Consider the following 13,609-nt stretch of genomic DNA (forward strand, 5'->3'; position numbering starts at 1 on the left):
GTGTCCTTTGTATTTCTGCCCCTCCCCTCTACAATGCTTTTGTAAGCCCTGAGGGTAAAATAAATTAAAAAAAATAAACAATGGCTCAAAGGTCATCTGATGTCATGTGTTAGCAGCATGTTTCAGTATAGCTGTCAATTTCTGCACTGTGACCTTGCCAGCAGAAAATTTGTGTGACCAGCTTGAGCACCGATGCACAGTCCACAGTAAAAAAAATACTGATTATATTTATTTGCCCACAAGGCTACACGGTAAAATGCAGAAAAAATGTCGCTAAATGCTGCACTACACAAGGGCTTCAACTGCCCACTACTGCACACTTCAGGACATATTCTTCAACTCTGCCAAAATGTCAGCAGCCTTCTGAAGAGTTGAGTCATCCTTGAAGGAAAAAAAAAAAAAAGAGGTTTCTGCATCAATTACACATGAAATAAAAGGTTACCCAAGTGCTAGGAATAATAAGCGCCACCTTGAGCACATTCATATAAGGATACACAAGCTAATGCATAATAGTATATAATGCACTATCAGTGTTAAATGAAGTGCAAACAGGATAAGTGAAACATGAACACAGAAACACGAAAAATATTAGATGCTGCAGAAAAAAATACAGGCTGGGTTCATTAACACTTCCACGCAATGGTCTTCGCACCATTGAAGTAAAAATCAAGTGAGCCAGTATTCATTCTCCTTCTGCTAAGGTCTTCTTGATTTGCTGTTTCCATTCTCATTGTCTTGTTTGAGTTTTATTTTACACTGACTGATCATAAGATAATAAGGCTCCAGTAGATAGTAGGATACAACTTAAAGAAACAGCAGTTGCTAACACTGGGCCGCGGTCCGTGGCGTCTTGTATTACTCCGCTGGCTAATCGCAACAGTAAACAAAGTCAGCTCTTTAATGTTTGACATTATTAAACAAGCCAGGTATCAAAATTCTAGAGCTTATAATTTTTTTTTCTTGTGATACACTATGTTTAGATAACAAAAAAAGTTTCAACAACGGACTACATTTTCGCCGCGGAGGAATCCCGCGTGGCGGTCCTGAACTTGAACGGAGCTTCACTGCAGACTTAAGTTGTATCCGACAGAAATGCGAATCCGACTGAATACGAATTAGGTATTCCCAGTCATGTCGACCTCCATTGGTTTCTTTTTCGCACCACATGCACATTTCTGTGCTTCTCAAAGGGCTTTCCAGCATTAACAAAAGCAGTGGTGACAGGTCCTGTTTACACAGTGCGTATCAAGCTCACAGGATTTTTCAAAGTAGCACTCAGCAGCTAGGGATGTGGTGACTTTTGTATAGAACCCAGAACACATGACAGAAACACGCAAGAAGGACTTTTTTTTGTATGAAGGAAAGGGTTTTTCAAGGCATTTGCCACCTGCCGAAAATTTCAAGGGTACTTATGCAAACAAGTATCAAGGGTACTTATGTAAAGATGACACATTCATTAGTAGGTGTTTCCTTGACACTCACCTTGATAAAACAGAATCGTATCAAATCCTGAGCAAGAGGTTTGTGGTCTGCACCATAGAAGGCACTAGGGGGAATGCCTTGTAGCTTCTGAAATGAGTTTCATTGACCACTTTCAAATGCATACTCTTGGAGCAGTGCATGTCACTGAACTGCAATGAACTAGGTTGCCAAATTATTTGTTGCATAGTATCTGGCTGCATAACATAGAAATTCCAAGTAGAAGAGAGTGACCTTCATTTCACACCTTTTAAAAAGTTTGCTCGAACAGTGTTTCAAAACTAGGTACAGAGGTTTGATTTCAACACTAAATCCATTTCAATGGCCATGTCCACCTGCACATACGGGGTGCACACCTGTTACTCTTCTGACCAGCAGTCAAAACGAAGATGGCCAAAAAAGCAGAAACAATTTTGCCAAGCGCTTCAAAACCTACTAGCTTAAGGAAATACAACTTGGCTGCACATTTAACATTAAACAGAGCCATAAACAAGACAACCCACATGCATTGATGATGCAAAAATAAAGTCCCCACCAAAGTGCCATTACAAATAAAATGACATTTTATACTAATAAACAGTTCACAGTCACTAGCAATACTCATTCAAATATGACTGCACCAGAGTTGACATATTATGTATCTTTTGTAAGTTTCATAAAAAAAAAACATCAATGTGGCATACTGACCCTTGACCTGGACAGCCACTTTGCAAAAAGGTAATCCTTGGGCTCATTCCCCTCCAACTTCACTTTAGATGCTTGAAAAGAACAAATAAATAAACATCATCATATACCTGTTTGCTCAGAGAGAAGAACAAGACAAAAGAACTGCACTCGTCGTTTGCTACCATGGACACACCATACTCATCATGACAAGTTTTACCAATAGCACGACCGATGACAAGCTCAGCTCACAATGGATTCGCACTAGATTTCAAATTTTGCCTTTAATTTGAGTTCCTATACTAGATGGCGGTGTAAGGGTTGCTTTGTATGTTATTTTGTTCTTTAAGGAAAAGGGGGGGGGGGGGGGGGGGTTACATCTTAGCTACGCTTTGTTGGCCACAGAGACAGTGATGCAAAAAAAAAATGGCTGCCTACTTGCTGAAAGTGAAAAAACATGTGCCGAAATAACAGCTTTAATATCGTCCACACTGGAAGAAAGTTATGCAAAGCAAAATCCAGAAACCAAGAGTGCCATTGATTCAAGTGAAGACTATGACAGGAGTAACTTTACAGATAAGCTACACTTTTGAACGCAGACCACAAGCGATTCCACAATGTGCCTAATCCTCCAGTCCCATCGCTTTGTTTTACATTTTCTGTACAGTTAAAATTTCATTACGCTATGTGTACAAAACTCACGGGACAAAGCTGAGGGTTAAAAGGGACAAGACATAAATACATTTCTCCAATTCCAGAAATGAGAAAAATAACAATTGATGTCAACAGTGTGGTGCAGCGGCTCGAATTTCACGGCCATTGGATATTGCTGACAGCAAACTGTTAGGTTCTGCTGAAAAGCCCAGCTAACTTTTTTTTTTTTTTAATTTTAACCAAAGAGGGAGGTACACAGGTTTAAAGAAATGTTGCTTTTTTGTACAGTAAAAAATTCTGCAAGCTGATAAAGGAAAAGTTCTGGTAATATTTTCTCATAACTTTCACCATTTCTCGTGCCGGAGAAAGCATTGAAAATCCTCCCAGAGCAATACTTCTACGTTGTGGGTCACCATGTGCTTTGTATGCTGCATTACAAGCCTTCCACTACTGCATAACCTTCGTGTCCGGCACAAATGTCAGTTGGCTGCAGAAAACTTCAATCCTTTGCACACATGAGTGTTCACCAGCCGTCAATGGGGCATCTCCAGCCTGCAACTATGTTTAAAACACTAAGTAAACACATTACATAGCTAGGGTGGCCATGGTTACCGCTACACAGCAAGTACATACAGCTTTCAACAATAAACATATAGTAGGCATAGCCAAGGATCACAACAAATCTTGAAGTGCAAATTCAGGACAGAATTTGTGTATGCAATAAGGTATAAATAAGGTATGCAAGGTATATTGTGTAAAACGTTTGTGGGATTTAAACATATTTTGCACTAAAATCTGTTCATCCAAATGTTCCTCTGTACAATGCAAGGTAAAAAAAAAAAACCAGCACCTGGCTGCTACTATAATCCTTCCCAATGACATGGCTTTTTGTAGAGTGAGAGGGCAACAGTAGTTCACGTGGCTGCATCCCAAGACAATGACATAAAATATACAGCCTACAAGAAAAAGAGACCTAATGGGGTGGTCAAAGTTTGATGCCAACACATGCATCATGCTGAATGCTACTAAGTGCACAGGGTGCGCTCAACCAGTGGTCAATGCTTCACTATGGCAGGCTGGGGCAGAGAACAGGAGGCAGTACAAATGTCATCCTTCATTGCACACCAGCTTTTCTGGTATGATATAACATGAAGATATATGCTGTTTTTCAGCGAGCCTGAATGAGAGAACGGCTACATATGACATCCACTTGAGATCAGTCACAAAAAAAATTGTAAATTGCGGGGTTAAATATCCCAAAGCAACGCATGGGCTATGAGGGGCGCCGTAGTGAATAGCCCAGAATTAACTTAGAACACGTAGAGTTCTTTAATGTGAGCTGACATCGTACAGCACATGAGTCTTTTGGTATTTATTTCGGCTCCACCAAAACGTGGCTCTGTAGACGCCATAGTGAAGGGCTCCGGAAATTTCAGACCACCTGGGATTCTTTAACGTGCACTGACACTGTATAATACATGGGCCTCCAGCATTTCGAGAGGAGGGATGAGTGTCTTCAATCACTTAATTACTTGTACCACTGTCAAAAGACAGTTTCAACGAACACTGAGTCAGTCACCATAATCTCAATGAAGATTGAATGACTGAGCATTGAATTTTATGGGGATAGACTCAATGGAGGTTGGCAAATGGCAGATGGAAGCTCAAGGGAGTTTTAGAGCAGCCTTGCACTCACTATATGGGGAAAAAAAAACAAAATACAGAAATTAGAAACAAAACAATCTGTTTTAAAGGGACACTGAGGAGAAATTGAAGTTGGCTTGTATCGACAGAATACCAGCTCCTGATTACAAAAACGCCCATCATACTGACAACAAAGCTCTTGTAACGTAGAAAAGAGCAAGAACCAAAATACAGGTATCGCCGCCACAGGCCAAACTCGCAAGTACAAGCGTGGTGACGTCATAGGTCAAAACAGTGTTGCTAGAACTAATGGTTCTAGCAGCACTAGGACACGAGAAGTCACGAATCACTGAGGCGGAGCCAATGCATGCGCAAATCTCCTTGACGTCGCCAGATGGCGCCACGTACCCGGCAGCTACGCGCGCACCTGCGGCATCGGGACCAATCAGCACCTGTTCACCGGCGGTAGGCGGGCTCCCGGTATTCCGCTAACGGTAACAAGGTACACGGTATGCTAAAGGTGTGTATTTGCGAGAACTTCGTTGACGACTTCGAGAACGGGATCCATCGTAATGCTGGCAAAACGCCGGTGCAAACGTAACCGAAGCGACGGTAGCGACGGCCGCGATAGCCGATAGATGCCTTCAACGTGCGGCCGGCGGTAGCGTTCTTTTCGGCTGCTGCTAGGCCGCACTTCTGGCCGCCAGAAATTATGGAGTCTGCGTTACGTCATGTGCACGTCATGTTTGACGTCACTTAGTCCTGTGTCGTCATAACAGAATCCCAAGTTTGAATCAGAGCGGCGGGAAAAACTTTTTCAACTTCGAATCCAAATTTCTTCGAAATAAATGCTTCTTTCGCTGCCGGCCAAGTGGCAACAAAGCCATGAAATGCCGAACTATCGGATTTTGCTTTAAAAAAAATATTAATAGAGCTCTCCTCACTGTCCCTTTAAACGCAAATTTTAGGCTACGTTCACTTGTCGACAAACTAATTTCTATTCAGTAGCCAAGATGACAGCTTCACAGGCTGTCAGATGTAAACATAGCGATGCCTTTTTTGTTGTGTGTCATGCCCCTGCGTTTCCCCATTTTTGCCTCTTAACGTGCTTTGTGACGATCGAGAACAAGAGTGCCCACAAGCACTGCAAGGATAGAAACTGTGAACGTACAAATGCTTCAAAAAATGAGTGCTTCAGAGACAAAGTAGATATCGTTGCCCATTACCACCCTGCCGTCAATGCCTCTGGATTGTGTCAAACTGTGAACTAATACATACTAGCCTTTTCCAAACAGCTTTTAATTAAAAGTAACCTTTATTTCAATATGGAACTTGTAGTTTACTTGCTGTTCAGTGTTTTCACTGAACGTTGCTGTGCCTACCATCACCTGTCTGATTGCATGTTTGGTTCTCAATGATCACTGAAGCACCTGTGTGACAGCAGTGCATCTGGATGGACCTTGAAAAATTTTGATGGCAGACTCAATGGCGCTGAGGCCGCCAGTGTGACAACTGTATAAGACAGGTGAAGTTCTCAGTGTACCCAAAGCACAGAAGTTTTTTTTTCTTTTTTCTCTTATGAAACAGAAGTGCCCAACATTACATTTTCTTGATGACCACAGGACCAGAGGGACAATTAGTTTAATGCTGCAAAGACCAACCATCCTTTGGGTGCCAGCAACCAGAACCAAAAGCTCATGCAATGACCACAGGATGGACTGAGTGATCTTTTCTTGCTTGATATTGTCCAGTGAGGCATGCTGTCAAATAGGATAACTCCTGTCACAGGGCAACCTATCATGCTTATCTACTTCACCTAGTACACCCTCTATTGAGCACTGATTAAAAATGAATGACAGTATAGTAACTGCAGGATAGTAACTACAGCACCACATGACCACAGCTACTGAACAATGATTGATTATTTCACGTTTGCGATGGAATGAAGAGCACAGTCTGTAACCACCTTAGAATCAATACCCTTCAAGATTTCATCACAGTTAAGGAAGCAGGCCTCCTTACCCAGCTGAGAAAAGTCACAGACAAGGAAATAACCTCCCTCGGGCACAGTGGGTGTCATGCCAACAGAGCTGAGAAAGCCGCAGATGAAGTCTCGCTTCTTCTGCAGGGAGCTTGACAAACTGTTCCAGTATCCCTCAGGGTCAGATACCCTCTCCATTTCCTTTTCCAAGCCAACTGCTATTGCTTCCTGCCAAGTGTGCACAGAAACGAGAAGGCAAACATGAAGCAACACTGAACCAACTCACAAATCACTACATTTTCTTCTCCTCTCATAGACACTAAACTGGAACCAAATCATCCTACCTAAAACCCTCAACACACCAACCTGGCACTTTTCTCAGTCTGGTACCACGTTTTCTATGCATGCATCTTTCAGCTGAACCACAGCTGAGTAATGGTGCCAAAAAAAAGTAAACAAGTGGCATATTTTTTTTCTTTTTTTACATTAAGACATCCTCAAATCCAGACTTTCCGCAGGTGCATGTATAGTGCACTTTTCACTCAGGTCAAGCATTTCCTAACTCCAGCTGGACATTAAAGACAAGGATGATGTTTCAGTTTCAGTTTCAGTTTATTTACCTTAAAGGCCCCCTTGTATCGGGGGTATTACATAAGGGGTGGGATTTTAATGAAATGAGCAAACAAAACAGCGAATATTATTCAGCACTGAAGGTGATCGGTTACATGTTCTTGAAAAGTAGAGGATGAAGCGATGTTGACGATGTCAGGGGGTAGGCCGTTCCAGTCCGCTGCTGCTCGAAAGAAAAATGAAGCGGAAAAGGTGGCAGTATGCGATGGCGGCCGGGCAACTTGTAGGGGATGACTGGTGCGGTGAGATATGCGTGCGGCTGCTGTGATATACGGTGACCGATTGAGGGAAAAATGAAATAATTTGTGATAAAGGGTGAGACTTGAAATGCGACGACGGAAGGAAAGGGGCGGTAGTCCTGATAATGCTTTCAATGAAGAAATGCTGACGTCATATGAGTACTAACATATGAGTCATATGAGTGCTACTAACAACACAGTACCACTAGGTAAGCTGCTTGTATTCGTAGTGATAGACAGGTGAACATAAACTTTTTGCTGTTGCATTTCATGCTACCAAGAGAATGGTATGTTTCTAACAGTCTCTGTCTTGACAGTTTGTTTCACAAAAACCGAGTATCCTCAATCCCTAATGAGTCAATTCTACAGGTCACAACACTTAAACTTGAAACTTGGCCACATTGTGAAGGGCACTGATGTAGTACTTAAGTACCGGTTGGCCATCTCTCAGCTCATAATTTCACTAGTGTGCATCACTAGTGTGCTAGTGAGTTAGTGCACATCATTGTCCACTAACTGATACATAAAACTTGGATGAAGTAAATGCAAAAGTTTTTGACTAAGTTATGCTTCATAATGACCTAAGCACTGCATGAGGAAGTGTTGAACACATGCCTTGTCTGTGTTCCCATGACATAAACAAAGGTTACTGCCTGAGCATTCTCACTGTACTTGGGACAGGATGCTAGCATATTGTCCAGGCTCTAACCTGTGTAAAGTAAAGGTGGCTTCAAAAAAAAAAAAAATATCCCATCACATCTGCTGCTGTTACTGCTGCTGTTACATCACTGCTGCTACACATCATCAGTGCTTACAAAACACCTTTTTGTAGTGTGTAGAGTACTACCTCACACCATATCATTGGTGGGTTCAAAGCACAAGAAAACACAACATTTTAGTCTTCGGCCTGGTGACAAAAAAAAAACAATGATTTCCAAGTGGCCTGGGATCATCTCCACACAAAGTGCTTTGTAATCTACTTCAGGTGGGCACTCGCATGCAGCCACCACACGGTGTGGACATGCGCCACTAACGAAGGTCCCATACTGTAGCATTCCCTTCCTTTTCTAAGAGGTGCAGCAAGAGGGACACATGCCATAACCCTGGAATCAGGATGAAAAATGCGTGCACATGCGTACGCTAGCGGTAAAATCTGAGCAACTTTTGTGCCCAGAGAAAAATAAAGTGAAGAGCCTGCTAGCTCACCTGCAGAAGGGTGCTGAGGGTGTAGATGCAGTTCTGGTGAACAAGCTGCAGCCCCTTCAGCAAGTGCTGGGGGCCATAGGCCCAGCCCACCTGCGCATAGAATGTAGGGGCTGCATTCGCACAGCAATAACACTTCCTCCCGACAAGATAATGCTCAAAAAGGTCAAATCCAAGTGTAAAACTAACTTATTTCTTATTGTCAGTTCAGGGCATCAGATAATGCCCCACACAGACTGCTGCCAGCAAGGATAATCGTGATTACTTCAAGAAGGCTAGGGGTAAAGCAGAGTAATTAAAAATCATTTTTGCATTAACAACTTGCTCCAGTGTCTTCTTGCTTTGTTTTGAGTTAGTTTCAATGACTATCCTCTCTAAAGCCAAACAGGCCTTGAAAGTATGCAACAAACTTGCAAAACACAGGCAATCCTAAGAGAAATTTCCATCTTTCTGCAGTGCACAATGCTAACGTCAATTCTAGAAGAGTGCGGTGAGGGGCTAGTTGGTACGACATTATGAGAACAAATAATAACTGCGCAAAAAGGACGGTGCGTTTGTCCCGTGTGGTTCTCTTTCTCTTGTCCCGTCCTTTTTGCGCAGTTATTATTTGTTCTACAGTCAATTCAATTGGCCAATTTAAATCCCTGTTGTCAGTTTGGAGCACACTAGAAACGAGTCATTCCTATACCTATCCCACTTGCACTGACAAAGTATACTGTCAAAGCTTTGCAAAATTTTTGCCAAACAAAAGTCACTCTTACCATGCATAATTAATGAGAAAAAAAAACTGACAAAATAAGCAAAATGTTCAAATGTTTGCCTAATATATCAAACAAAGGAAACACATTAAGGAAGGACCAAGCTGTAACTCTGGGCAATGTCTGTGGGAGAAACGGCACTCAACAAAGTTTGCAAAATCCTGCCTGGGCTACCTTTACATAGCCGCCACCCGTAATAAGAGTTCAAGAAGGGGTAGGAGGGAGGCCTCAGGGTGCAGAAAAACAACCTGAGCAGAAGCCTTGCCTTTATCCTCTTGTCAAACAAAAAAAAAGACAAGTCCCCAGTTGAAACATTGGTCAGTGAACTGATGCTTCTCCCCCTCCCCTTGTCAAACTGGTGCTTCAGAAAACTATCTTCTCTCCTCTTTTCTATCCAGAAATGCCCACAATAGGAGTTGCTTTTCTCTAGTTATACATCTTTAACAAAAATCTGGCTACAGTAATACTGAAATTTGGCTACAGACAATAGGACAAATTTGTCTACAGACAATAGGAGGCAGTGTACAGTCCTGGACTGATGAAAATTGCAAGGCAGTTTTTTTCAGAGACATGGAGAGCTCAAAGCACAAGCATTTTCGCATTCGTGCTCTTCATCTTTAGGTATGAGGCCACACCTATGTGTTGTGAAAGCATATTAATTCAAACCTCGTTAATTAAAAAATCTGGATAATTCAAACTGCCCATGTCAGTTTACGGCGTCGCACGTTGGCTAATTAGGCTGCTACAGGTCTCGCACCAGTTAACTTGAATGGGCTCCCTCAAGGGAGGCTGTGTCCTGTGTCCAGGTATGACTGGCACGACAAGCGATCGTGCAAATAGCCGTACTCAAACCTGAATTCCATGTTGCAGAATTACTCATGCACCTCTGACGTGCTGTTGCAGGCACGATGACAAACAAACGGCCTAGTCTCTAAGAACGGTCACACCACATAGTTTTCGTTTCGCTTTTCTGGATTTCGTGCCAGCCCGCATCAGCTAGCCAAATGTGCCCTGGCACATACCATTTGGGTGCTGATTGGCGCATTTCATTAGTTTTTTCTATCCTCATTTTCTTTTTTTTTTCATTGCTTCAGCACCAATAAGAGTTTCCATTCGCGTGGTTCTTCCATTCTTCCAGTGTACCAAAACTGCGCCTTCGTCGTGTGTCGTTCGCAATTTGTGCAGGAAAGCCTCCTCATACGTGACACTGACACTTGTGAGGTGTGCAACACAGTAGTGGCAGAGCTCCACTGCTAAAAATAGCCCCTGTCGCACTGTTCCCATCCCAAAAGCAAGCAACCATTATGCAGTCTTTCACCAAATAAATTTACCGTGATGCAAGAGTTTCTAGTTAGCTTTTCGGGGTCATCCAATAATTCAAACCTTTGGATAATTACAACATTTCTTTTGGTCCCTTGAAGTTCAAATTAACGAGCTTTTGCTGTGAAAATGAAAGAGAAAACATCTGTTTTCTTGAACTTCATGGCAATGCTTTTTCCCACTTCCAAGGACAGAGATTAGGTCAGGTGGCAACCATTGCAGTTCATGCCATGCAATGCGGCATCACAGTTCTCGAGGCGGTCGTGTGCAGAGCATTTTTCACAGGTGAGTCTACTTCAGCAGCCTAGGGAGCCATGACCCTATCTTTGACATGTGACACAAAGGCATGAACGAGGAATTTGAGCTTTCACTCAGATTTTTCTGTGTCCCACCTGAGATGAGCCTAGGAGTATGCTAGGAGCAAAAGTGAGAACAAGGTGGTTAGCAGCCAGTTTGCTGCCACACCAGGTCCTCACAAGTTGGACATTGACTGCGTTTCAATGTTTCAGTCCTTCCCGCATTGGACATTGACTATATTTCGATGTTTCAGTCCCTACAGCATTTCATTGGACGACGATTTCGATTTCAATGGACGACGTTAAATGACTGGCCTATAGAGAGACAGGAACACCTGCTAATGAAGAAAAGTATGTTAAGCGCACTGTATTGCAGTTTGTCATTATAAGTTTTCCACGTGGAAGTCGCCACTTTTCCTCATAACTGGAACCCACAATATCAGTCAGGCATTTTGCTGTTAGGAACGCCTAAAAAAAATTGTGACCGGTTGACCCACTGCTTCAATGTGTTTTACACAGTATGTATCACGAAAATATTCTTTTGATCTTGACAAAAAAAAAAAAAATAAGCTTGCACTAGTGCACCCTCTTTTAGTAAGGCAATCTGGTTTTTTTTGAAGAAAGAGGGGCAATCCATATGTTTTATTCTAGTTTGACAGAGGTGCCAGCCACTCACCATGGAGCCCAACTAGGGGATGGGATAGGAACTTGAAAGAAAACCTGCCTATGCCAATGCAGCTTTTTCACAGCCAAATGCAGAAAACATGAAAAATGAGGAGATGACCAGCACTTTTTTGCTTCTGAGGAAGCATGAACGCTCAGGCAAGCAGTTCTGCTCACAACTTTTCCCTGCCTGCCAGAGGTTTTGCACCGCATATTGCTGTATTACACTACCGATAAGAACAGCCTCACCAGAACCTTCACGATCACATTTCATCATGTGTACTGACAGCCCCTCAGGCAAATCATAGGCCATATGTGCTGTGAAAGAACATAATGAGTTCACTGACCTTCCAGCCAGTAATGCTGAAGGTTTTTCCAGCACTTCCAATAGTGATGGTCCTCTCCCACATTCCAGGAAGAGTGTCTAAGAGGAAATGCAAAAAAACTCATTAGAAGGACAGCCCAGAATACCGTATAATCTCGTGTAAGGACCGCACCTAGGTATGGGCTAACTCAATTTTTGACTAGATAATTGAGAAAAAATATGGTTATGTTTTTTTTTCTTAATTCGTGCATGGGCCGCACCTTCAAACTTCACACCTGAATTTAAAAAAAAAAAAGTGCAGCCCTCACACGAGTTTATACGGTAGTAATGTTGACAACAGTGACACAATACTAGGTATGCAACTGAAAGCAAGTGCACACAGTGAACACACTATGCTAAAAAGTGCTGTATTGATTTTAGACCAGAGTTTTTAGACCAGAGAGATTTTAGACCAAATAAAAAATTCAGTTTTCAAGTAACTTCATATTTTCTTCCTTGATATCTAACTAGCCCTATTCAAATCAGCTACACAACAACTAGCAGTTCCACTACACAATGCCACTGAATACTAAATTACGCATAAAAAAAAAAAGAGGCCAGAGGGCATGTACTTACTCATCCTGATGTGCTTGACGCCTTCATAAATTATCCATTCGTACACCTCATCCATAACACAGATGACATTGTGTTTCTTGCAGAGTTCTGCAATCATTTCCAGTTCTTCTCTGGAAAAAACCTGCCCAATAACGTGATATGAAGTAAGTGCTTGCTGTAACTATGACAGAATATCATAAAAGCCATGAAAAGAGAAGGAGGGGGGGGGGGGGGGGAAGAGAATAGGGAGGCATGGATGGGTCTTGGAGCTACTTTATTTACTGGCTGGTCAAATTTAATGAATCTGCACACATTCATTAAGTTTTTGCTCATTTTAAATAGCTCCCGAGATACTTAAAAAAATATATTTTGTATTATCTGCTGAAACAACAGGACAAAAATCACTCACCAGAAATTTATTAATATATGAGTAAATATACATTTACAATGTGCAAGGAGTGCAAAAGTAGTTTTCAAATTTAGCTAACAATACAGATTTAGCCACCCATTGAAACTTAAGTTTTATATGAAAAAATACAGACTCACTTGCACAATGTCAACTTCGTCACTTTCATGCTTAGTACTTCACCATTGAGAATAAAACACATAAAACATGTTGGCAACATTAAATATGAATCCTGCTTTCTCTTGACAAAGCTGTGAGAATGCAATATAGCGATCATTTTACCATTGCCCAACATCAGCAAAAACAGCTCGTAAATATTGTCACGTTGTAGTGACGGCAGTCCAGCGGTCAGGAAGACAGCAGGAAAGACTTTCAAACGAAGCTCTTTATTTGGGCTGACTTGCGCCCGCAAAAGAACTGACTCACTCGGTGGCGGCGTAAGCAACAAGCGTGCTCGTCAATCGTCGAACTACGAATGTCCGCCGCTCGCGGCATCGCTCAATTTAAAGCCGGCAAGGAAACTTCCAGATAACAGGTCGAGATCATCTACGGTAATCTGGAAAAACCTAGATGCAGCCTTTCATGGCTGCGAACAATCGAGATTAGTCTGGTCGCTTCTCGCGCCACGAACAAAAGTGATAACGACCCTTTCCTGCTGCCTTGAGCGTGAACGAACAAACACTGCAATGATACGTGGCATTACTCCCCTTCCAAAGAAGCATCGTCTCGATGCTTTAAAATGAAATTAAACACG

At 42.2% G+C, this 13,609-nt stretch overlaps 1 protein-coding gene across 2 annotated transcripts in view; it reads right to left on the reverse strand.

The window, feature by feature from the left end:
• Positions 1-206: 206 nt before the first annotated feature.
• Kyat (Kynurenine aminotransferase) overlaps positions 207-13,609 on the reverse strand; it is a 38,343-nt gene continuing 24,940 nt past the window's right edge. For both annotated transcript variants that reach the window (XM_089581146.1, XM_089581147.1), the window contains 7 exons: positions 12,471-12,591; positions 11,878-11,954; positions 8,497-8,586; positions 6,463-6,649; positions 2,167-2,237; positions 1,483-1,569; positions 207-381 (listed from right to left, as the gene is read on the reverse strand). In XM_089581146.1, coding sequence (XP_089437272.1) covers positions 322-381; positions 1,483-1,569; positions 2,167-2,237; positions 6,463-6,649; positions 8,497-8,586; positions 11,878-11,954; positions 12,471-12,591 — 693 coding nt within the window. In that variant the 3' untranslated portion in view covers positions 207-321. The remainder of the gene's footprint in view (positions 382-1,482; positions 1,570-2,166; positions 2,238-6,462; positions 6,650-8,496; positions 8,587-11,877; positions 11,955-12,470; positions 12,592-13,609) is intronic.

Source organism: Amblyomma mixtum, chromosome 3, assembly GCF_055824585.1.
Source record: "Amblyomma mixtum isolate Tamu chromosome 3, ASM5582458v1, whole genome shotgun sequence".
Classification (NCBI taxonomy): domain Eukaryota; kingdom Metazoa; phylum Arthropoda; class Arachnida; order Ixodida; family Ixodidae; genus Amblyomma; species Amblyomma mixtum.